Source organism: Mobula birostris, chromosome 3 (assembly GCF_030028105.1).
Source record: "Mobula birostris isolate sMobBir1 chromosome 3, sMobBir1.hap1, whole genome shotgun sequence".
NCBI classification, from domain to species: Eukaryota; Metazoa; Chordata; class Chondrichthyes; order Myliobatiformes; family Myliobatidae; genus Mobula; species Mobula birostris.
The window spans coordinates 103,099,027-103,124,754 of NC_092372.1; the positions used below are offsets into that span (position 1 = coordinate 103,099,027).

Below are 25,728 nucleotides of genomic sequence, written 5' to 3' on the forward strand. Positions count from 1 at the left end.
CAGACCGGGCTGTTGAACCGGAACGCGGACTTCACGAACCGGACCATGACAGTTTGTGTATATGAAATTTAAATTTAATAAAAATATTGGAAAAAGAAAGAAAGATTTAAGCAGAAATTATTAAAACCTACGAAAATTCCCACTGGCATTGTGCAGATTTGGCCGAGGACCCATTGCTCTTCATTGTTTAATTAGTTAATTTATTAAATGAAGAAATACAGGACTGTATACTGAAGATTCAGAAGCATTGACAACAGATTCTTCATCAGAAATACAATTTCTTTTAATTTCTTAAAGACATTTGAGGAATACTTCACAAATTCATTCACATATATCAAAAGTCCAGCTTTGATGGATAATAAACTGAATCCAGTCGGTAAAAGTTCCCTCGAGAAAAAATATTTCCATCCACATATAAAGTTTATTCTTACTTAAAACTTTTATTTCATCCACTGATTATCAGACTATTAGCAGCACTATCTTCTAAAATGTAGATATTTTACATAAGAGTTACATCAGTTGAGAATTACTTCAACAGATTTTAGATAGATTCTAAAATCTGGCACCTTACAAAGAAAACACTGTATTTTCATGAAAATATCAACTGTCAAAAACATTGCAGTAAAAAGGCACAGAGTGATTTTCAAACATTTGTACTGGTATTTCTACATAAGATTGTTTCATTCAAATTAGAACACATTTGGTCCAATGTATATCCATCAGTATATCATCAAATCCGAACAGAATTTAAACAGGAAAGGGGAAGGTAGGAGTGGGATTGCTGTGAACAATCCCATGGATCCTCCTGCTTTAATTTCAGGTATGGGAGAGAGCACAGTCCACAACCCCATCACTGGCTTCCCTTGTGGCCTGAGATCACTTTAATTCTGTAGTCATGGAGATTCCTTCACTATCTTAGTTTATTACCACCATTATCTTCCAATCCGATAGATAATATTAAATTTTAGCAAATGACTCCAGTCTCATTTACATTTTTCCACAAGGTCACAGGTTCAGAATCTACTTTAATTACCATAAATTGCACAAGAACCCTATGATTTGCACAAAATGTAACACAAACATCAGATGGTGTCCTCAAGTGCAAACAGGTCGTGTGTCCAGGTAAAAAAAAATGTCCTGTGACAGGGAGGAACTCCAAGATCACTCTCAGAAGACAATGAAGAGGACACTGGAATGAACTACTGGATGGTGATATCACAGAGTCAACAACCAGGGCCGAGCTTCCATCATTCCCCATCGGATAATCTAGAGATGGAATTCATTCGCTCATTTTGCAGCTTCAGTTTTTTGATTTGTGTTGTTTCCCACCTGTAAAATAATTGAATAATTTGTATCATTACCCACAGATTTTCAGCATATACTGTCTCAAGCAACAGCGTTAAAAGAGTTTTCAAACTGACTTTCCACAAAAAGATGCTTTGGAAACTTGCTCGTACCTCGTTGATATTGCAAAAAGTATAAACCAAAATGCGTTGTACTGTGTTCATTTCTAACATCTCACAAAGTTATACCATGCAAGCATATAATGTACCATTGCTGTCTTCCCTGGCAGCAACAGTTCACTATCTACTGTACTGATCTGAGTTGGATCACTTCCTGGCACCCATTTATCATCCTATCATCTCTTTACAAGGAAAGTCTCTAGAGCAGGCCTTCCCACCTTCTTTATACCGTGGACTCCATGTTGTGAACCCCTGTTCTAGAGAGTGAATACCATCATTAATCAAGGGATCCAAGGACCCCATGTTGTGAACCGCTGTTCTAGAGAGTAAACGCTGTCTGTAGCTCCAACACCAAGATGCTGGAGACCAACCAGGACAAAGCATTCTGTGCAACTGCCACCCCAATAATTTATTCACCCAACTGCCCCTACTCTATGGCTGCAAACAATGGTGAAAATCATTATTTAATATTTTATTCCCAACATCTCTGGTAAGACTAAAAATCATTCTTCATTCATTAATCTCAGCTAGAGTTAAAGGGTTTGATAAGCTGTACCAGACATCAGTTCTGCAATTAATAGCTTTATGGTGACCCAATCTCTACTTCCTGGTCCCTACCACAGTTCCAAGGAACATTAATAATGTGAGAGGCTCAGCTCTGACAGCAAACATGGCGAATGAGTTTGCTGTCATTCCAGGTTACGGCTGGAATGACAGTGAGGAGCAGACAGCTCCCTCCACTATGAAGGGCAGGAGTCACAAAGCAAAAACAATTCTTTACATCTACGTTACTTAGCAGCTTAAGAGTAAAATTTTGACAAGCACCAAACACTGACCTTTCATGGCTGTTATGAGAGCCTGCAACCACCTGGCATCAGGATCCACACACACTTTCATCTCATTTTTCAGGGTGACACTGCGAAAAGACAGTATCATTCAAAATTTAATTCACAGAAACAGTTTGTCTTCTCTTGAAGTGCACAGTTTATGAAATAAACATCAGAAAAGGAATGAAGTTAAAGTTGATTATCTGGCTGCTTTACTCACATTATCTCTGCTCTCTCACAGTGGGATCCTTTGGGAATGTATTTCAAGCTCCTGATGGACCTCGGATGAATAACATCAAAGCTGGTCTGAATGCAGTGGCACCGTCCTTGTGCTCCTGGGATCGGAACACCTGAGGAAAGATTATATTCACTCAGATTTCATTGTTGCATCGAGAACAAAGCCTGTAAAACTTGCTGATAATTTCTCCAGTGTTTTTGCTTCATCAACGCATCACCAGACAGGAGCTTGCACATCTCACTCTCAAATGTTGCAGGAAAGCTGCATGAATTAATCTTATATAAATCTGATGCTGATGCAATTTACAGTTACAGAGATTTAAATATTCCTCACTTTAATTGCTTTCTACATTGTAAACAATACAAGAACCACAAAATAGGTACATCACTTGAATAAAACTCCAGTTCAGATATCTCAACGTACCCTGTGCAGCAATGGCACACAGAAGGAGGATGAGGATGGTTACAGTGGCTGTTCTGTCCATCTTCCACTTTGTACTGCAGACGGATCTTCTGTTCAATGCAGCTGTTCTCTGCTGAATCGAGACATGTTGAAACCATTCAGTGAGCTTCTATTTATTGGGGCACTCTTCTCCAATTTGCATAATCTCATGCAGGGAACTCTGCCAAACACTGACGTCCTGAAGCAGGGGATTTTCTGCTCCCAGCTCAGATCTACTTTCACTTCTGTAGCTTTACATTTCAGCATGTGTGTGCTTCAGAGCTGTAATAGGATTATCTATCAATATAACTGTTGATTCTGTTGGATTAATTTGAAGATTGATTTGTTTATTTTCAGGAAGAAATGAATAATTCACTTTTAGCAAAGTTAATGGTGCAAATGAACCAATTGTTTGCTTTCTAGCTTTAAAATTCCAGTTCTGGGCCTTATTCTCACAGGTTTGGAAAGTCTGCAGTTCAGGAGAGCATGCTCACTACAAGATGGAGTTTATACCTGCGATTTCTGGGAAATTGCTCTCCCATTCAAAATCTTCATGTTGCAGCATGTCTCCCAGCTCTTCAATGTTGCAGGTTTGGAAAATACATAGATATTTCCAACATTTGATACAATCCACACTTTGTCTGAAGAATCAGCATGTTGCTGCATTGGACCCAGACCTGGAATCATTCTTAAAACTTATCCATCCTCAGTGTTCACATTCTAAATCCCTGCACACCTCAGCACTGAGATTAAAGTTTTCCGGGATCCCAAATCATACCCAGCTCACAGATAGGCTTATAGCGATGCTGAATCTGCTGTTTTTCAGCTCCAGGAGTCTTGAGGATGTGTTTGCTTATACCTTCAGGATATGCAGTCTTTACTGTATAGAATAGTGTCTAGTCCTCAAGCCATTCTATACCTGATGACAACTAAATTACAATATTCTCAAAAGCACACACAAAATACTGGAGCTACTCAGCAAGTCAGGCAGTATTGTGCAGATGTGAACTTTTAGGACTTACAGAATAGAGCCTGGTCTCTGAAACATGCTATATTCTTTGATAACTACCATTGAATAAGCTTACTCAATTAAACGTTTAAACCTCAAGTATTATACTCAATTATTCTCTGGAATTTATTTAACACTTCCCCAATGTCTCTACCAGTCCCATACACGAGTAATAGGATATATTATGTATAGATAGTGGGTTTATATGTGAGCAAAAATATTTGTGTGGAGAATAGTGTGGGATAAGTTGGACAATATTGCAAGATCTGACCAGATTATTATGTGCTGTAATAAGGCTTTTGCTGGAATATTTGCTGCAGCAACAACTGTTCATTGTGCTCGTCATCCAAGAGTGACGAAACATCAGCTTCAGGGCTTTCTGGAGCTGGTTCAAGTTTTAGTTCCCAGATTTGTGAATTGTGGAGCCTGGAGCCGTGTTGACTCCTCCCCCTGGGGAAAGTACAAACGTCAGTGAAATTCAGAACTGCAGCACAGATTGCAGCCCGTGTTTGTGAGGCCACGTGATCTCCAGGAAGTCAGCTTGTTCGACACTTCATGATGTTCTATACATTGAAGTCTACACTTGTTCCTGTTTGCTTATCATTTGAAATATATCACAACAAACAAAAAGACTATTCCCAGATCAGCCATGTTACAAGCACGTTGGAGTAAACAGAAGCAATCTGTTTTAAGTGTGTATAGTATTTTTTACTGTTCTCCATTAACAAAGATAATGAGTTTCACGGGTGGTACAAGGCCAGGAGCCAACTTCTACTGCACTGGTAAAATGAATTGTTAATATATTAAATTCACCCATATCAGTAGTTCATGAAAATCAACAAATTAATCAGCATGTCTAAAATTCAACACAGGGGCACGTGTTTTTTTTCAGAAAACCTGCACTTGACAACCACGAGATTCCTGTACAACACTAGCAGTATATTCAATGTCAGAATCTGCTTCCCTTTCTTTGGCTGTTGCATCCAATAATTTCCAAAGTTATGTTTTGATGCAGCTCTTTCAATACCACATAGCTACTTTGCCCAGGTTGCAGAGGTGGACCCAGTGTAATCAGTCTCCAAGTAGATTTAAACTGAACTATGTGAGGAATACAAAAGTGAATTGATTTTCTCAGCATTGGCGGCCAAAGCAGATTAAATTCTGATCCTGACTTTGCTTAACCGCACATACTGTTAAAAAGAGACAGTACATATCCATCCTCAGTCCATCAGATTTCACTGACACACTGACGTCCATTCCAGTGTCAGGTGTGATAGGATTTGCGATGTTAGGGGCAAACTCCCATACTCCCATACTGTTAGGTGTCTAGATGGTTTAGAGTTTGTAAAATATGTTCAGGAAAGTTTTCTAAATCAATATATAGAGGGACCAACTAGAAGGGATGCAATATTGGATCTCCTGTTAGGAAACGAGTTAGGACAATTGACGGAAGTCTGTGTAGGGGAGCACTTTGGTTCCAGTGATCATAACACCATAAGTTTCAATTTGATCATGGATAAGGATAGATCTGGTCCTAGGGTTGAAGTTCTGAACTGGAAGAAGGCCAAATTTGAAGAAATGAGGAAGGATCTAAAAAGCGTGGATTGGGACAGGTTGTTCTCTGGCAAAGATGTGATTGGTAGGTGGGAAGCCTTCAAAGGGGAAATTTTGAGAGTGCAGAGTTTGTATGTTCCTGTCAGGATTAAAGGCAAATTGAATAGGAATAAGGAACCTTGGTTCTCAAGGGATATTGCAACTCTGATAAAGAAGAAGAGGGAGTTGTATGAAATGTATAGGAAACAGGGAGTAAATCATGTGCTTGAGGAGTATAAGAAGTGCAAGAAAATACTTAATTAAGAAAGTAATCAGAAGAGCTAAAAGAAGACATGAAGTTGCCTTGGCAGTCAAAGTGAAGGAAAATCCAAAGAGCCTTTGCAGGTATATTAAGAGTAAAAGGATTGTAAGGGATAAAACTGGTCTTCTTGAAGATCAGAGTGGTCGGCTATGTGCGGAACCAAAGGAAATGGGGGAGATCTTAAATAGGTTTTTTGCATCTGTATTTACTAAGGAAACTGGCATGTAGTCTATGGAATTGAGGGAATCAAGTAGTGAGATCATGGAAACTGTACAGATTGAAAAGGAGGAGGTGCTTGCTGTCTTGAGGAAAATTAAAGAGGATAAATCCCCAGGACCTGACAGAGTGTTCCCTCGGACCTTGAAGGAGACTATTGTTGAAATTGCGGGGGCCCTGGCAGAAATATTTAAAATGTCGCTGTCTACGGGTGAGGTGCCGGAGGATTGGAGAGTGGCTCATGTTGTTCCGTTGTTTGAAAAAGGATTGAAAAGTAATCCGGGAGATTATAGGCCGGTGAGTTTAACGTCGATAGTAGGTAGGTTATTGGAGGGAGTACTAAGAGACAGAATCTGCAAGCATTTGGATAGACAGGGACTTATTAGGGAGAGTCAACATGGCTTTGTGCATGGTAGGTCATGTTTGACGAACCTATTGGAGATTTTCGAGGAGGTTACCAGGAAAGTGGATGAAGGGAAGGCAGTGGATATTGTCTACATGGATTTCAGTAAGGCCTTTGACAAGGTCCCGCATGAGAGGTTAGTTAGGAAAATTCAGTCGCTAGGTATACATGGAGAGGTGGTAAATTGGATTAGATATTGGCTCAATGGAAGAAGCCAGAGTGGTGGTAGAGAATTGCTTCTCTGAGTGGAGGCCTGTGACTAGCGGTGTGCCACAGGGATCAGTGCTGGGTCCATTGTTATTTGCCATCTATATCAATGATCTGGATGATAATGTGGTAAATTGGATCGGCAAATTTGCTGATGATATAAAGATTGGAGGTGTAGTAGACAGTGAGGAAGGTTCTCAGAGCCTGCAGAGGGACTTGGACCAGCTGGGAAAATGGGCTGAAAAATGGCAGATGGAGTTTAATACAGACTAGTGTGAGGTATTGCACGTTGGAAGGACAAACCAAGGTAGAACATACAGGGTTAATGGTAAGGCACTGAGGAGTGCAGTAGAACAGAAGGATCTGGGAATACAGATACAAAATTCCCTAAAAGTGGCGTCACAAGTAGATAGGGTCGTAAAGAGAACTTTTGGTACATTGGCCTTTATTAATCAAAGTACTGACTATAAGAGCTGGAATGTTATGATGAGGTTGTATAAGGCATTGGTGAGGCCGAATCTGGAGTATTGTGTTCAGTTTTGGTCACCAAATTACAGGAAGGATATAAAAAAGGTTGAAAGAGTGCAGAGAAGCTTTACAAGGATGTTGCCAGGACTTGAGAAACTCAGTTACAGAGAAGCATTGAATAGGTTAGGACTTTATTCCCTGGAGCGTAGAAGAATGTGGGGAGATTTGACAGAGGTATATAAAATTATGATGGGTATAGATAGAGTGAATGCAAGCAGGCTTTTTCCACTGAGGCAAGGGGAGAAAAAAACCAGAGGACATGGGTTAAGGGTGAGTGAGGAAAAGTTTATAGGGAACATTAGTGGGGGCTCCTTCACACAGAGAGTGGTGGGAGTATGGAATGAGCTGCCAGATGAGGTGGTAAATGCGGGTTCTTTATTAACATTTAAGAATAAATTGGACAGATACATGGATGGGAGGTGTATGGAGGGATATGGTCCGTGTGCAGGTCAGTGGGACTAGGCAGAAAATGATTCGGCACAGCCAAGAAGGGCCAAAAGGCTGGTTTCTGTTCTGTAGTTTCTATGGTTTCTATGGTTTTCTATGGTTAGAATTTCCAAATGTTCGACTTCATTCAGAAAATTATTCTTTCAGGTTCCCACTCCGGATACCAGGTACACACTCAGTTTGGGGTTGATGGCTACTGGCAGTAGTTTAGGTAGGTAAGGACCTCCCATGTACGGTTGAGCCTGAATAAAGAGACACTTTTGTATCTAGACCACATCAATACATCAATATTCCAGACCCTTGTGCCCAGGAACAATTCACGGACCATTCAGAAATCTGATGGCGGAGGGGAAGAAGGTGCTCTAAAACACTGAGAGTTTATCTTTAAGTTCCTATGCTTCTGCCTGATTATAGTCAGAAGAAGAGGTCACACCACTAATGATGGACATCCTGAATGATAGACTCTGTATCCTGGACAAAACGTATTTAGAAGGTGTTCTCGATGGTGGGTGGGCAGATGCCCGTGATGGGCCAGGCTGAAACAACGACCTCTGCAGACTCTTACAATCCTGTCTATTGGTGTACACAGTCTAATTCAAGTGAATTAGCAATTGAACATCAGCTAGCACATGGGCTTCACACAGCAAGTTCTTGATATAGTGCGAAGGGGGACAACTACAAAGTGAGTTCTTCCACACTGGAATTAATGCTCACACGTAAGAGGGAAGATGTTCAAACACAATATGATCAAGTATGGTTCCACACGTGGGCACACACACACACACACACACACACACACACACACACACACACACACGCATACATACACACACACACACACACACACATGCATACATACACACACACACACACACACACACACACACACACACGCATACATACACACACACACACATACACACACACACACACACACACACACACACACACACACACACACACACACACACACACACACGGGTTTAATTCCTTTTCCTGTTATCCACCCTCCTGTTAATGAGCCATTGAGTTTAAGGGACTGTTGGATTAACAATTAGTGATAACCTGTGAATTAGCAGTAAGAAATATGACATTTAATGGTCCATGCTGGACAATTGAGCTATTCTTAATGCCAACTTCAGTTTTCTCACATAGAACATAGAACACATAACAGTACACCACAATACAAGCCATTTGGCTCATGATGTTGTGTCGACATTTTAACTTCCTCCAAAATCACTCCAGTGCTTTCCACAAACATTGACTTCCATTTTTCTTCCATCCACGTGCCTATCATAAATGCCTTTAATATATCTACCTTCAACACCACCCCGGCATCTTGTTTCATGCAGCCATCAATCCCTGTACAAAAAACGTAGCTCTGACCTGCACCTATACTTTACTCTAATCACCTTAAAATTAAGTCCTCTCATATTTACTTCCTGGGAAAAGGGCACTGAATGTTCACTCTGTTAATGTCTCTCACCATTGTTTACACTGCTGTAAAATCAGCTCTCGCCCTCCTACTTCCAAAGAGGAAAACCCAAGCCTGCTCAACCTTTCCTCATAATACATGATGTCTAATCCAGCCCATCTCCTCTGCAACCTCTCTGAAGCTTCCCCGTCCTCACTACAATGAGGCAATCAGAAATGAGCACAATATTTTAAGTATGGTCTAATCAGAGTTGTCCAGAAATGCAAAATTATCTTGTAACTCTTCAACTCTGTTATTCAACTTCTGAAAGGCAAAACATCATGGCGTTCTCAAACACTTTACCAATCTGCACATCATTTTTGGAAGATATACATACATGGTCCCCACAATCACTTTGTTCCTCCACACTGCTACGAATTCTGCCATTAACCCTGTACCTGGCCTTCAAGTTCAAACTCACAAAATGTATCACTTCACACTTTTCCAGATCAAACTCCATCTCCCACTTATGCATCCTTCAATTTCCGATTATAACCTACGGCAACCTTCCACACTATCCACAACATTGCCAACCCTTGCAACATCCAGAAACTTACTAAGCTGTCCAACTACTTACTCATCCAAGTCATTTATAAATATCACAAAGAACAAGGCTCTCATAACAGATCACTGTGAAACACCTCTGGATACCAACCTGCAGGCAGAATATGCTCCATCTACTACCACCCTCTGCCTTCTGTGGGCAAGCCAATTCTGTATCCATGAGGGCAGTTCTCCATGCATCACATGCCTCCTGACTTTCCGAGTGAGCATGCTATTGGGAGCCTTCTCAACTACCTTACTAAACGCCATATACACCACATCCACTGCTCTGTCTTAATCAAATTGTATGCTCATTTCCTTGCAGAATTCAATCAGGCTTGTGAGACATGATCTGTCCTTTGCAAACTCGCACTGACTATCCCTGATCAAGTCTATGCTTCTCCAAATGTAATTCCTGTCTCAAAGACTTCTCTCCAGTCATTTTCCTACCAATGGCATAAGATTCACAGATCTATCATTCCGAGGTTTATCCAAATTACCTTACTCGAACAAAGAAATAATATTTGTCCACCTCCAATCTTCTGGTACTACTATTGTGAACATTAAGAATGCAAAGATCATCACTAAAGGTGCAGCAATCTCTTCTCTTGCTCTCTCAGTACCCGGGGTAAACCTTGTTCAGTCACAGGGAATTACCTATCCGAATGTTTCTCAAGAGTTCTACACATCCTCTTTCTTAATGTTGACATGTCGCAGCCTGTTCAATGATAACCTCTCATTTGTGAAGCTCCCTCCCATTGGTGAATGCTGAAACAAAGTATTCATTGAGGACCTCCCCTGATCCTTCAAATAAAAGTATGTTTCCACTTTTATCGCTGATGGTCATATCTCAAGCTAATCATCCTCTGGTTCTTCACATACAGTACATGTAGAATGAGCTGATGTTTTCCTTAATCTTACTCACCAAGGTCTTCTCATGTCCTTTTCTGGCTCTCCAAAATCCAGTCTTAATCTCCTCCTGGCTACTTCATAATTCTTCAAGCCCAAAATTTCAGTTTCTGGTCTGATGTTAATTGCACTGCAGATCCAGCTCGTCTGTGTTAAGTTACAATGACAGGTATGTCAATTGTCCTGACAAAGAATCTTCTGGCTTTCTCAACGATTCCACAATTCAGTAACTTTGTACTAACCTGTGCCCTTCATCTGTGCAGTTGAGTAAATGTCACAACTATCTCAGTGTGTTTTAACCAAGATGAGTTCAGCGATTTCAATTTACCGGCATTTCAGGCGTTGTATGCAAATATTTAAAGTGTCATGAGGCAAACTTGAGCTCAACTATATAGCACTATATACATTGTACATTGTGCTTATGATAATTATCCCTTGAAAATATCACCCATTATCTTAATTCTCCGAATACAAAACATTAAATTTAAGCTGAAAGTTTTGAAACCCGCTAAAATTCCCCACAGCCATTGTGCAGATTTGGCTGAGGACGCACTGCTCTTCATTCTTTAATTAGTTCATTTATTAAATGAAGAAACACAGGACCATATTCTGAAGATTCAGAACCACTGACAACAAATTCTTTTTTAGAAATACAATTTATTTTAATTTCTTAAATACATTTGAGGAATGTTCAACAAATTCATTCACATATAACAAAAGTCCAGCTTTGATCGATAATAAACTGAATCCAGTCAGTAAAAGTTCCCTCAAGACAAAATATTTCCATCCACATATAAAGTTTATTCTTACTTAAAACTTTTATTTCATCCAGTGATTATCAGACTATTAGCAGCACTATCTTCGAAAATGTAGATATTTTACATAAAAATTACATCAGTGGAGAGTTTACTTCAACAGATTCTAGATAGATTCTAAAATCTGACGCTTTACAAAAAAACACCATATTTTCATGAAAATATCAACTGTCAAAAACTTGCAGTAAAAAGGCACAAGGTGATTTCAGACATTTTTACTGTTATTTCTATAGAAGAATGTTTCATTCAAATTAGAACACTTTTGGTCCAATGTACTGCCATCAGTATATCACCATTTCCGAAAGAATTTAAGCAGGAAAGGGGAAGGTAGGAGTGGGAATTGTTGTAAACAATTCTATGGGTCCACCTGTTTTAATTTCAGGGATGGCAGAGAGCACAGTCCACCACCCATCACTGGCTTCCCTTGCAGACTGAGATCATTTTAACTCTGTAGTCATGGAGATTCATCCACCATCTTAGTTTAATACCACCATCATCTCCCAACCCGATAGCTAATATTATATTTTAGCAAATGACTACAGACCCATTTACACTTTTCCACAAGGTCACAGGTCCAGAATCTAGTTGAATTACCAGAAATTGCACAAGAACCCTATGATTTTCAGAAAATGTAACACAAACATCAGATGGTGTCCTCAAATGCAAACAGGTCGTGCGTCCAGGTAAAAAAAATGTCCTGTGACAAGAAGGAACAGCAAGATCAATCTCTGAAGACAATGAAGAGGAGACACTGGAATGAACCACTGGATGGTGATATCACAGAGTCAATACCCAGGGCTGAGCTTCCATCATTCCCCATCGGATGATCCAGAGATGGAATTCATTTGCTCATTTTGCAGCTTCAGTTTTTTGGTTTGTGTTGTTTCCCACCTGTAAAATAATTGAATAATTTGTATCATTACCCACAGATTTTCAGCATATAGTATCTCAAGCAACAGAATTAAATGAGTTTTCAAACTGACTTTCCACAAAAAGATGCCTTGGAAACTTGCTCATACCTCATTGATATTGTAAAAGGTATAAACCAAAATGCATTGTACTGTGTTCAAGTTCATTTCTAACTTCTCACAAAGTTACACCATGCAGGCATGTGATGTACCATTGCTGTCTTCCCTGGCATCAACAGTTCATCTGTGTTGATCTGAGTTGAATCACTTTCTGGCACCCATTTACCATCCTATCATCTCTTTACAAGGATAAATTCTAGAGCAGGCCTTCCCACCTTTTATTGTACTATGGACTTTGTGTTGTGAACCCCTGTTCTAGAGAGTGAACACCATCATTAAGCAAGGGATCCATAGACCCCCATGCAGGGAACCCCTGTTCTAGAGAGTAAACACTGTCTGTAGCTCCAACACCAAGATGCTGGAGACCAACCAGGACAAAGCATTCTGTGCAACTGCCACCCCAATAATTTATTCACCCAACTGCCCCTATTCTATGGCTGCAAACAATGGTGAAAATCATTATTTAATATTTTATTCTAAACATCACTGGTTAGACGATAAATCATTCTTCATTCATTAATCTCAGCTGGAATTAAAAGGTGTGATAAACAGTATCAGACATCAGTTCTGCAATTAGTAGCTTTATGGTGACCCAATCTCTACTTCCTGGTCCCTACCACAGTTCCAAGGAACATTAATAATGTGAGAGGCTCAGCTCTGACAGCAAACATGGCGAATGAGTTTGCTGTCATTCCAGGTTACGGCTGGAATGACAGTGAGGAGCAGACAGCTCCCTCCACTATGAAGGGCCAGAGTCACACAGCAAAAACAATTCTTTACATCTACGTTACTTAGCAGCTTAAGAGTAAAATTTTGACAAGCACCAAACACTGACCTTTCATGGCTGTTATGAGAGCCTGCAACCACCTGGCATCAGGATCCACACACACTTTCGTCTCATTTTTCAGGGTGACACTGCGAAAAGACAGTATCATTCAAAATTTAATTCACAGAAACAGTTTGTCTTCTCTTGAAGTGCACAGTTTATGAAATAAACATCAGAAAAGGAATGAAGTTAAAGTTGATAATCTGGCTGCTTTACTCACATTATCTCTGCTCTCTCACAGTGGGATCCTTTGGGAATGTACTTCAAGCTCCTGATGGACCTCGGATGAATAACATCAAAGCTGGTCTGAATGCAGTGGCACCGTCCTTGTGCTCCTGGGATCGGAACACCTGAGGAAAGATTATATTCACTCAGATTTCATTGTTGCATCAAGGAGAACAAAGCCTGTAAAACTTGCTGATAATTTCTCCAGTGTTTTTGCTTCATCAAAGCATCACCAGACAGGAGCTTGCACATCTCACTCTCAAATGTTGCAGGAAAGCTGCATGAATTAATCTTATATAAATCTGATGCTGATGCAATTTACAGTTACAGAGATTTAAATATTCCTCACTTTAATTGCTTTCTACATTGTAAACAATACAAGAACCACAAAATAGGTACATCACTTGAATAAAACTCCAGTTCAGATATCTCAACGTACCCTGTGCAGCAATGGCACACAGAAGGAGGATGAGGATGGTTACAGTGGCTGTTCTGTCCATCTTCCACTTTGTACTGCAGACGGATCTTCTGTTCAATGCAGCTTTTCTCTGCTGAATCAAGACATGCTGAAACCATTCAGTGAGCTTCTATTTATTGGGGCACTCTTCTCCAATTTGCATAATCTCATGCAGGGAACTCTGCCAAACACTGACATCCTGAAGCAGGGGATTTCCTGCTCCCAGCTCAGATCTACTTTCACTTCTGTAGCTTTACATTTCAGCATGTGTGTGCTTCAGAGCTGTAATAGGATTATCTATCAATATAACTGTTGGTTCTGTTGGACTAATTTGAAGATTGATTTGTTTATTTTCAGGAAGAAATGAATAATTCACTTTTAGCAAAGTTAATGGTGCAAATGAACCAATTGTTTGCTTTCTAGCTTTAAAATTCCAGTTCTGGGCCTTATTCTCACAGGTTTGGAAAGTCTGCATTTCAGGAGAGCATGCTCACTACAAGATGGAGTTTATACCTGCGGTTTCCGGGAAATTGCTCTCCCATTCAAAATCTTCATGTTGCAGCATGTCTCCCAGCTCTTCAATGTTGCAGGTTTGTAAAATACATAGATATTTCCAACATTTGATACAATCCACACTTTGTCTGAAGAATCAGCATGTTGCTGCATTGGTCCCAGACCTGGAATCATTCTTAAAACTTATCCATCCTCAGTGTTCACATTCTAAATCCCTGTACACCTCAGCGCTGAGATTAAAGTTTTCGGGAATCCCAAATCATACTCAGCGCACAGATAGGCTTATAGCGATGCTGAAGCTGCTGTTTTTCAGCTCCAGGAGTCTTGAGGATGTGTTTACTTATACCTTCAGGATATGCAGTCTTTGCTGTATAGAATAATGTCTAGTCCTCAAGCCATTCTATACCTGATGACAACTACATTTCAATATTCTCAAAAGCACACACAAAATACTGGAGGAACTCAGCAAGTCAGGCAGTTTTGCGCAGATGTGAACTTTTAGGACGTATAGAATAGAGCCTGGTCTCTGAAGCATGCTATATTCTTTGATAACTACCATTGAATAAGCTTACTCAATTAAACGTTTAAACCTCAAGTATTATACTCAATTATTCTCTGGAATTTATTTAACACTTCCCCAATGTCTCTACCAGTCCCATACACGAGTGATAGGATATATTATGTATAGATAGTGGGTTTATATGTGAGCAAAAATATTTGTGTGGAGAATAGTGTGGGATAAGTTGGACAATATTGCAAGATCTGACCAGATTATTATGTGCTGTAATAAGGCTTTTGCTGGAATATTTGCTGCAGCAACAACTGTTCATTGTGCTCGTCATCCAAGAGTGACGAAACATCAGCTTCAGGGCTTTCTGGAGCTGGTTCAAGTTTTAGTTCCCAGATTTGTGAATTGTGGAGCCTGGAGCCGTGTTGACTCCTCCCCCTGGGGAAAGTACAAACATCAGTGAAATTCAGAACTGCAGCACAGATTGCAGCCCGTGTTTGTGAGGCCACGTGATCTCCAGGAAGTCAGCTTGTTCGACACTTCATGATGTTCTATATATTGAAGTCTACACTTGTTCCTGTTTGCTTATCATTTGAAATACATCACAACAAACAAAAAGACTATTCCCAGATCAGCCATGTTACAAGCACGTTGGAGTAAACAGAAGCAATCTGTTTTAAGTGTGTATAGTATTTTTTACTGTTCTCCATTAACAAAGATAATGAGTTTCACGGGAGGTACAAGGCCAGGAGCCAACTTCTACTGCACTGGTAAAATGAATTGTTAATATATTAAATTCACCCATATCAGTAGTTCATGAAAATCAACAAATTAATCAGCATGTCTAAAATTCATCACACAGGCACGTGTTTTTTTTTCAGAAAACCTGCACTTGACAACACGAGATTCCTGTACAACACTAGCAGTATATTCAATGTCAGAATCTGCTTCCCTTTCTTTGGCTGTTGCATCCAATAATTTCCAAAGTTATGTTTTGATGCAGCTCTTTCAATACCACATAGCTACTTTGCCCAGGTTGCAGAGGTGGACCCAGTGTAATCAGTCTCCAAGTAGATTTAAACTGAACTATGTGAGGAATACAAAAGTGAATTGATTTTCTCAGCATTGGCGGCCAAAGCAGTTTAAATTCTGATCCTGACTTTGCTTAACCGCACATACTGTTAAAAAGAGACAGTACATATCCATCCTCAGTCTATCAGATTTCACTGACACACTGACGTCCATTCCAGTGTCAGGTGTGATAGGATTTGCAATGTTAGGGGCAAACTCCCATACTCCCATACTGTTAGAGTCTAGATGGTTTAGAGTTTGTAAAATGTGTTCAGGAAAGTTTTCTAAATCAATATATAGAGGGACCAACTAGAGGGGATGCAATATTGGATCTCCTGTTAGGAAACGAGTTAGGACAAGTGACGGAAGTCTGTGTAGGGGAGCACTTTGGTTCCAGTGATCTTAACACCATAAGTTTCAATTTGATCATGGATAAGGATAGATCTGGTCCTAGGGTTGAAGTTCTGAACTGGAAGAAGGCCAAATTTGAAGAAATGAGAAAGGATCTAAAAAGCGTGGATTGGGACAGGTTGTTCTCTGGCAAAGATGTGATTGGTAGGTGGGAAGCCTTCAAAGGGGAAATTTTGAGAGTGCAGAGTTTGTATGTTCCTGTCAGGATTAAAGGCAAATTGAATAGGAATAAGGAACCTTGGTTCTCAAGGGATATTGCAACTCTGATAAAGAAGAAGAGGGAGTTGTATGAAACCTATAGGAAACAGGGAGTAAATTAGGTTCTTGAGGAGTATAAGAAGTGCAAGAAAATACTTAATTAAGAAAGTAATCAGAAGGGCTAAAAGAAGACATGAAGTTGCCTTGGCAGTCAAAGTGAAGGAAAATCCAAAGAGCTTTTGCAGGTATATTAAGAGCAAAAGGATTGTAAGGGATAAAACTGGTCTTCTTGAAGATCAGAGTGGTCGGCTATGTGCGGAACCAAAGGAAATGGGGGAAATCTTAAATAGGTTTTTTGCGTCTGTATTTACTAAGGAAACTGGCATGAAGTCTATGGAATTGAGGGAATCAAGTAGTGAGATCATGGAAACTGTACAGATTGAAAAGGAGGAGGTGCTTGCTGTCTTGAGGAAAATTAAGGTGGATAAATCCCCAGGACCTGACAGAGTGTTCCCTCGGACCTTGAAGGAGACTAGTGTTGAAATTGCGGGGGCCCTGGCAGAAATATTTAAAATGTCGCTGTCTACGGGTGAGGTGCCGGAGGATTGGAGAGTGGCTCATGTTGTTCCGTTGTTTGAAAAAGGATTGAAAAGTAATCCGGGAGATTATAGGCCGGTGAGTTTAACGTCGGTAGTAGGTAGGTTATTGGAGGGAGTACTAAGAGACAGAATCTGCAAGCATTTGGATAGACAGGGACTTATTAGGGAGAGTCAACATGGCTTTGTGCGTGGTAGGTCATGTTTGACGAATCTATTGGAGTTTTTCGAGGAGGTTACCAGGAAAGTGGATGAAGGGAAGGCAGTGGATATTGTCTACATGGACTTCAGTAAGGCCTTTGACAAGGTCCCGCATGAGAGGTTAGTTAGGAAAATTCAGTCGCTAGGTATACATGGAGAGGTGGTAAATTGGATTAGACATTGGCTCAATGGAAGAAGCCAAAGAGTGGTGGTAGAGAATTGCTTCTCTGAGTGGAGGCCTGTGACTAGTGGTGTGCCACAGGGATCAGTGCTGGGTCCATTGTTATTTGCCATCTATATCAATGATCTGGATGATAATGTGGTAAATTGGATCAGCAAATTTGCTGATGATACAAAGATTGGAGGTGTAGTAGACAGTGAGGAAGGTTCTCAGAGCCTGCAGAGGGACTTGGACCAGCTGGGAAAATGGGCTGAAAAATGGCAGATGGAGTTTAATACAGACTAGTGTGAGGTATTGCACGTTGGAAGGACAAACCAAGGTAGAACATACAGGGTTAATGGTAAGGCACTGAGGAGTGCAGTAGAATAGAAGGATCTGGGAATACAGATACAAAATTCCCTAAAAGTGGCGTCACAAGTAGATAGGGTCGTAAAGAGAGCTTTTGGTACATTGGCCTTTATTAATCAAAGTACTGACTATAAGAGCTGGAATGTTATGATGAGGTTGTATAAGGCATTGGTGAGGCCGAATCTGGACTATTGTGTTCAGTTTTGGTCACCAAATTACAGGAAGGATATAAATAAGGTTGAAAGAGTGCAGAGAAGCTTTACAAGGATGTTGCCAGGACTTGAGAAACTCAGTTACAGAGAAAGGTTGAATAGGTTAGGACTTTATTCCCTGGAGCGTAGAAGAATGAGGGGAGATTTGACAGAGGTATATAAAATTATGATGGGTATAGATAGAGTGAATGCAAGCAGGCTTTTTCCACTGAGGCAAGGGGAGAAAAAAAACAGAGGACATGGGTTAAGGGTGAGGGTGAAAAGTTTAAAGGGAACATTAGGGGGGGCTTCTTCACACAGAGAGTGGTGGGAGTATGGAATGAGCTGCCAGACGAGGTGGTAAATGTGGGTTCTTTATTAGCATTTAAGAATAAATTGGACAGATACATGGATGGGAGGTGTATGGAGGGATATGGTCCGTGTGCAGGTCAGTGGGACTAGGCAGAAAATGGTTCGGCACAGCCAAGAAGGGCCAAAAGGCCGGTTTCTGTGCTGTAGTTTCTATGGTTTCTATGGTTTTCTATGGTTAGAGTTTCCAAATGTTCGACTTCATTCAGAAAATTATTCTTTCAGGTTCCCACTCCGGATACCAGGTACACACTCAGTTTGGGGTTGATGGCTACTGGCAGTATTTTTGGGAGGTAAGGACCTCCCATGTACGGTTGAGCCTGAATAAAGAGACACTTTTGTATCTAGACCACATCAATACATCAATATTCCAGACCCTTGTGCCCAGGAACAATTCACGGACCATTCAGAAATCTGATGGTGGAGGGGAAGAAGGTGCTCTAAAACACTGAGAGTTTATCTTTAGGTTCCTATGCTTCCTCCCTGATTATAGTCAGAAGAAGAGGTCACACCACTAATGTTGGACATCCTGAAAGATAGACTCTGTATCCTGGACAAAACGTATTTAGAAGGTGTTCTCGATGGTGGGTGGGCAGATGCCCGTGATGGGCCAGGCTGAAACAACGACCTCTGCAGGCTCTTACAATCCTGTCTATTGGTGTACACAGTCTAATTCAAGTGAATTAGCAATTGAACATCAGCTAGCACATGGGCTTCACACAGCAAGTTCTTGATATAGTGCGAAGGGGGACAACTACAAAGTGAGTTCTTCCACACTGGAATTAATGCTCACACGTAAGAGGGAAGATGTTCAAACACAATATGATCAAGTATGTTTCCACACGTGGGCACACACACACACACACACACACACACACACCCACCCACACACATATACACAGGCATACATACATACACACACACACACACACACACACACACACACACACACACACACACACACACACACACACACACACACACACGGGTTTAATTCCTTTTCCTGTTATCCACCCTCCTGTTAATGAGCCATTGAGTTTAAGGGACAGTTGGGATTAACAATTAGTGATAACCTGTGAATTAGCAGTAAGAAATATGACATTTAATGGTCCATGCTGGACACTTGAGCTATTCTTAATGCCAACTTCAGTTTTCTCACATAGAACATAGAACACATAACAGTACACCACTATACAAGCCATTTGGCTCATGATGTTGTGTCGACATTTTAACTTCCTCCTAAATCACTCCAGTGCTTTCCACAAACATTGACTTCCATTTTTCTTCCATCCACGTGCCTATCATAAATGCCTTTAATATATCTACCTTCAACACCACCCCGACATCTTGTTTCATGCAGCCATCAATCCCTGTACAAAAAACGTAGCTCTGACCTGCACCTATACTTTACTCTAATCACCTTAAAATTAAGTCCTCTCATATTTACTTCCCGGGAAAAGGGCACTGAATGTTCACTCTGTTAATGTCTCTCACCATTGTTTACACTGCTGTAAAATCAGCTCTCGCCCTCCTACTTCCAAAGAGGAAAACCCAAGCCTGCTCAACCTTTCCTCATAATACATGATGTCTAATCCAGCCCATCTCCTCTGCAACCTCTCTGAAGCTTCCCCGTCCTCACTACAATGAGGCAATCAGAAATGAGCACAATATTTTAAGTATGGTCTAATCAGAGTTGTCCAGAAATGCAAAATTATCTTGTAACTCTTCAACTCTGTTATTCAACTTCTGAAAGGCAAAACATCATGGCGTTCTCAAACACTTTACCAATCTGCACATCATTTTTGAAAGATATACATACATGGACCCCACAATCACTTTGTTCCTCCACACTGCTACGAATTCTGCCATTAACCCTGTACCTGGCCTTCAAGTTCAAACTCACAAAATGTATCACTTCACACTTTTCCAGATCAAACTCCATCTCCCACTTATGCATCCTTCAATTTCCGATTATAACCTACGGCAACCTTCCACACTATCCACAACATCGCCAACCCTTGCAACACCCAGAAACTTACTAAGCTGTCCAACTACTTACTCATCCAAGTCATTTATAAATATCACAAAGAACAAGGCTCTCATAACAGATCACTGTGAAACACCTCTGGATACCAACCTGCAGGCAGAATATGCTCCATCTACTACCACCCTCTGCCTTCTGTGGGCAAGCCAATTCTGTATCCATGAGGGCAGTTCTCCGTGCATCCCATGCCTCCTAACTTTCCGAGTGAGCATACTATTGGGAGCCTTCTCAACTACCTTACTAAAAGCCATATACACCACATCCACTGCTCTGTCTTAATCAAATTGTATGCTCATTTCCTTGCAGAATTCAATCAGGCTTGTGAGACATGATCTGTCCTTTGCAAACTCACACTGACTATCCCTGATCAAATCTATGCTTCTCCAAATGTAAATCCTGTCTCAAAGACTTCTCTCCAATCATTTTCCCACCAATGGCATAAGATTCACAGATCTATCATTCTGAAGTTTATCCAAATTACCTTACTTGAACAAAGAAATAATATTTGTCCATCTCCAATCTTCTGGCACTACTATTGTGAACAGTAAGAATGCAAAGATCATCACTAAAGGTGCAGCAATCTCTTCTCTTGCTCTCTCAGTACCCGGGGTAAACCTTGTTCAGTCACAGGGAATTACCTATCCGAATGTTTCTCAAGAGTTCTACACATCCTCTTTCTTAATGTTGACATGTCGCAGCCTGTTCAATGATAACCTCTCATTTGTGAAGCTTCCTCCCGCAGGTGAATGGTGAAACAAAGCATTCATTGAGGACCTCCCCTGATCCTTCAAATAAAAGTATGTTTCCACTCTTATCTCTGACGGTCATAACTCAAGCTAATCATCCTCTGGTTCTTCACATACAGTACATGTAGAATGAGCTGATGTTTTCCTTAATCTTACTCACCAAGGTCTTCTCATGTCCTTTTCTGGCTCTCCAAAATCCAGTCTTAATCTCCTCCTGGCTACCTTACAATTCTTAAAGCCCAAAATTTCAGTTTCTGGTCTGATGTTAATTGCACTGCAGATCCGGCTTGCCTGTGTTAAGTTACAATGACAGGTATGTCAATTGCCCTGACAAAGAATCTTCTGTCTCAACGATTCAACAATTCAGTGACATTGTACTAATCTGTGCCCTTCATCTGTGCAATTGACTAAATGTCACAACTATCTCAGTGTGTTTTAACCAAGATGAGTTCAGCGATTTCAATTTACCGGCATTTCAGGCGTTGTATGCAAATATTTAAAGTGTCATGAGGCAAACTTGAGCTCAACTATATAGCACTATATACATTGTACATTGTGCTTATGATAATTATCCCTTGAAAATATCACCCATTATCTTAATTCTCCGAATACAAAACATTAAATTTAAGCTGAAAGTTTTGAAACCCGCTAAAATTCCTCACAGCCATTGTGCAGATTTGGCTGAGGACGCACTGATCTTCATTCTTTAATTAGTTCATTTATTAAATGAAGAAACTCAGAACCATATACTGAAGATTCAGAACCACTGACAACAAATTCTTTTTTAGAAATACAATTTATTTTAATTTCTTAAATACATTTGAGGAATGTTCAACAAATTCATTCACATATAACAAAAGTCCAGCTTTGATCGATAATAAACTGAATCCAGTCAGTAAAAGTTCCCTCAAGACAAAATATTTCCATCCACATATAAAGTTTATTCTTACTTAAAACTTTTATTTCATCCAGTGATTATCAGACTATTAGCAGCACTATCTTCTAAAATGTAGATATTTTACATAAAAATTACATCAGTGGAGAGTTTACTTCAAATGATTCTAGATAGATTCTAAAATCTGATGCTTTACAAAAAAACCACCATATTTTCATGAAAATATCAACTGTCAAAAACTTGCAGTAAAAAGGCACAAGGTGATTTCAGACATTTTTACTGTTATTTCTATAGAAGAATGTTTCATTCAAATTAGAACACTTTTGGTCCAATGTACTGCCATCAGTATATCATCATTTCCGAAAGAATTTAAGCAGGAAAGGGGAAGGTAGGAGTGGGAATTGTTGTAAACAATCCCATGGGTCCTCCTGCTTTAATTTCAGGGATGGCAGAGAGCACAGTCCACCACCCATCACTGGCTTCCCTTGCGGACTGAGATCATTTTAACTCTGTAGTCATGGAGATTCATCCACCATCTTAGTTTAATACCACCATCATCTCCCAACCCGATAGCCAATATTATATTTTAGCAAATGACTCCAGACTCATTTACACTTTTCCACAAGGTCACAGGTCCAGAATCTAGTTGAATTACCAGAAATTGCACAAGAACCCTATGATTTTCAGAAAATGTAACTCAAACATCAGATGGTGTCCTCAAATGCAAACAGGTCGTGTGTCCAGGTAAAAAAAATGTCCCGTGACAAGGAGGAACAGCAAGATCAATCTCTGAAGACAATGAAGAGGAGACACTGGAATGAACCACTGGATGGTGATATCACAGAGTCAATACCCAGGGCTGAGCTTCCATCATTCCCCATCGGATGATCCAGAGATGGAATTCATTCGCTCATTTTGCAGCTTCAGTTTTTTGGTTTGTGTTGTTTCCCACCTGTAAAATAATTGAATAATTTGTATCATTACCCACAGATTTTCAGCATATAGTATCTCAAGCAACAGAATTAAATGAGTTTTCAAACTGACTTTCCACAAAAAGATGCCTTGGAAACTTGCTCATACCTCATTGATATTGTAAAAGGTATAAACCAAAATGCATTGTACTGTGTTCAAGTTCATTTCTAACTTCTCACAAAGTTACACCATGCAGGCATGTGATGTACCATTGCTGTCTTCCCTGGCATCAACAGTTCATCTGTGTTGATCTGAGTTGAATCACTTTCTGGCACCCATTTACCATCCTATCATCTCTTTACAAGGATAAATTCTAGAGCAGGCCTTCCCACCTTTTATTGTACTATGGACTTTGTGTTGTGAACCCCTGTTCTAGAGAGTGAACACCATCATTAAGCAAGGGATCCATAGACCCCCATGCAGGGAACCCCTGTTCTAGAGAGTAAACACTGTCTGTAGCTCCAACACCAAGATGCTGGAGACCAACCAGGACAAAGCATTCTGTGCAACTGCCACCCCAATAATTTATTCACCCAACTGCCCCTATTCTATGGCTGCAAACAATGGTGAAAATCATTATTTAATATTTTATTCTAAACATCACTGGTTAGACGATAAATCATTCTTCATTCATTAATCTCAGCTGGAATTAAAAGGTGTGATAAACAGTATCAGACATCAGTTCTGCAATTAGTAGCTTTATGGTGACCCAATCTCTACTTCCTGGTCCCTACCACAGTTCCAAGGAACATTAATAATGTGAGAGGCTCAGCTCTGACAGCAAACATGGCGAATGAGTTTGCTGTCATTCCAGGTTACGGCTGGAATGACAGTGAGGAGCAGACAGCTCCCTCCACTATGAAGGGCCAGAGTCACACAGCAAAAACAATTCTTTACATCTACGTTACTTAGCAGCTTAAGAGTAAAATTTTGACAAGCACCAAACACTGACCTTTCATGGCTGTTATGAGAGCCTGCAACCACCTGGCATCAGGATCCACACACACTTTCGTCTCATTTTTCAGGGTGACACTGCGAAAAGACAGTATCATTCAAAATTTAATTCACAGAAACAGTTTGTCTTCTCTTGAAGTGCACAGTTTATGAAATAAACATCAGAAAAGGAATGAAGTTAAAGTTGATAATCTGGCTGCTTTACTCACATTATCTCTGCTCTCTCACAGTGGGATCCTTTGGGAATGTACTTCAAGCTCCTGATGGACCTCGGATGAATAACATCAAAGCTGGTCTGAATGCAGTGGCACCGTCCTTGTGCTCCTGGGATCGGAACACCTGAGGAAAGATTATATTCACTCAGATTTCATTGTTGCATCAAGGAGAACAAAGCCTGTAAAACTTGCTGATAATTTCTCCAGTGTTTTTGCTTCATCAAAGCATCACCAGACAGGAGCTTGCACATCTCACTCTCAAATGTTGCAGGAAAGCTGCATGAATTAATCTTATATAAATCTGATGCTGATGCAATTTACAGTTACAGAGATTTAAATATTCCTCACTTTAATTGCTTTCTACATTGTAAACAATACAAGAACCACAAAATAGGTACATCACTTGAATAAAACTCCAGTTCAGATATCTCAACGTACCCTGTGCAGCAATGGCACACAGAAGGAGGATGAGGATGGTTACAGTGGCTGTTCTGTCCATCTTCCACTTTGTACTGCAGACGGATCTTCTGTTCAATGCAGCTTTTCTCTGCTGAATCAAGACATGCTGAAACCATTCAGTGAGCTTCTATTTATTGGGGCACTCTTCTCCAATTTGCATAATCTCATGCAGGGAACTCTGCCAAACACTGACATCCTGAAGCAGGGGATTTCCTGCTCCCAGCTCAGATCTACTTTCACTTCTGTAGCTTTACATTTCAGCATGTGTGTGCTTCAGAGCTGTAATAGGATTATCTATCAATATAACTGTTGGTTCTGTTGGACTAATTTGAAGATTGATTTGTTTATTTTCAGGAAGAAATGAATAATTCACTTTTAGCAAAGTTAATGGTGCAAATGAACCAATTGTTTGCTTTCTAGCTTTAAAATTCCAGTTCTGGGCCTTATTCTCACAGGTTTGGAAAGTCTGCATTTCAGGAGAGCATGCTCACTACAAGATGGAGTTTATACCTGCGGTTTCCGGGAAATTGCTCTCCCATTCAAAATCTTCATGTTGCAGCATGTCTCCCAGCTCTTCAATGTTGCAGGTTTGTAAAATACATAGATATTTCCAACATTTGATACAATCCACACTTTGTCTGAAGAATCAGCATGTTGCTGCATTGGTCCCAGACCTGGAATCATTCTTAAAACTTATCCATCCTCAGTGTTCACATTCTAAATCCCTGTACACCTCAGCGCTGAGATTAAAGTTTTCGGGAATCCCAAATCATACTCAGCGCACAGATAGGCTTATAGCGATGCTGAAGCTGCTGTTTTTCAGCTCCAGGAGTCTTGAGGATGTGTTTACTTATACCTTCAGGATATGCAGTCTTTGCTGTATAGAATAATGTCTAGTCCTCAAGCCATTCTATACCTGATGACAACTACATTTCAATATTCTCA

At 40.3% G+C, this 25,728-nt stretch overlaps 3 protein-coding genes across 3 annotated transcripts; all 3 read right to left on the reverse strand.

The window, feature by feature from the left end:
• Positions 1–393: 393 nt before the first annotated feature.
• On the reverse strand, positions 394–3,059 carry LOC140194663 (interleukin-8-like). Its single transcript, XM_072251917.1, has 4 exons — positions 2,952–3,059; positions 2,511–2,640; positions 2,300–2,379; positions 394–1,329 (listed from the first exon to the last, which is right to left on the reverse strand). The coding sequence occupies exons 1-4, from the start codon at positions 3,010–3,012 to the stop codon at positions 1,301–1,303; spliced, it is 300 nt and encodes a 99-aa protein (XP_072108018.1). The 5' UTR covers positions 3,013–3,059; the 3' UTR covers positions 394–1,300.
• Positions 3,060–11,286: 8,227 nt separating this feature from the next.
• Positions 11,287–14,001, reverse strand: LOC140194664 (interleukin-8-like). The gene is made up of 4 exons (XM_072251918.1): positions 13,894–14,001; positions 13,450–13,579; positions 13,239–13,318; positions 11,287–12,266 (listed from the first exon to the last, which is right to left on the reverse strand). The coding sequence occupies exons 1-4, from the start codon at positions 13,952–13,954 to the stop codon at positions 12,238–12,240; spliced, it is 300 nt and encodes a 99-aa protein (XP_072108019.1). The 5' UTR covers positions 13,955–14,001; the 3' UTR covers positions 11,287–12,237.
• An 8,153-nt stretch (positions 14,002–22,154) lies between these two features.
• LOC140194665 (interleukin-8-like) lies at positions 22,155–24,870 on the reverse strand. Its single transcript, XM_072251920.1, has 4 exons — positions 24,763–24,870; positions 24,319–24,448; positions 24,108–24,187; positions 22,155–23,135 (listed from the first exon to the last, which is right to left on the reverse strand). Exons 1-4 carry the CDS (start codon positions 24,821–24,823, stop codon positions 23,107–23,109), a joined length of 300 nt encoding a protein of 99 aa, XP_072108021.1. The 5' UTR covers positions 24,824–24,870; the 3' UTR covers positions 22,155–23,106.
• Between the last annotated feature and the right edge of the window lie 858 nt (positions 24,871–25,728).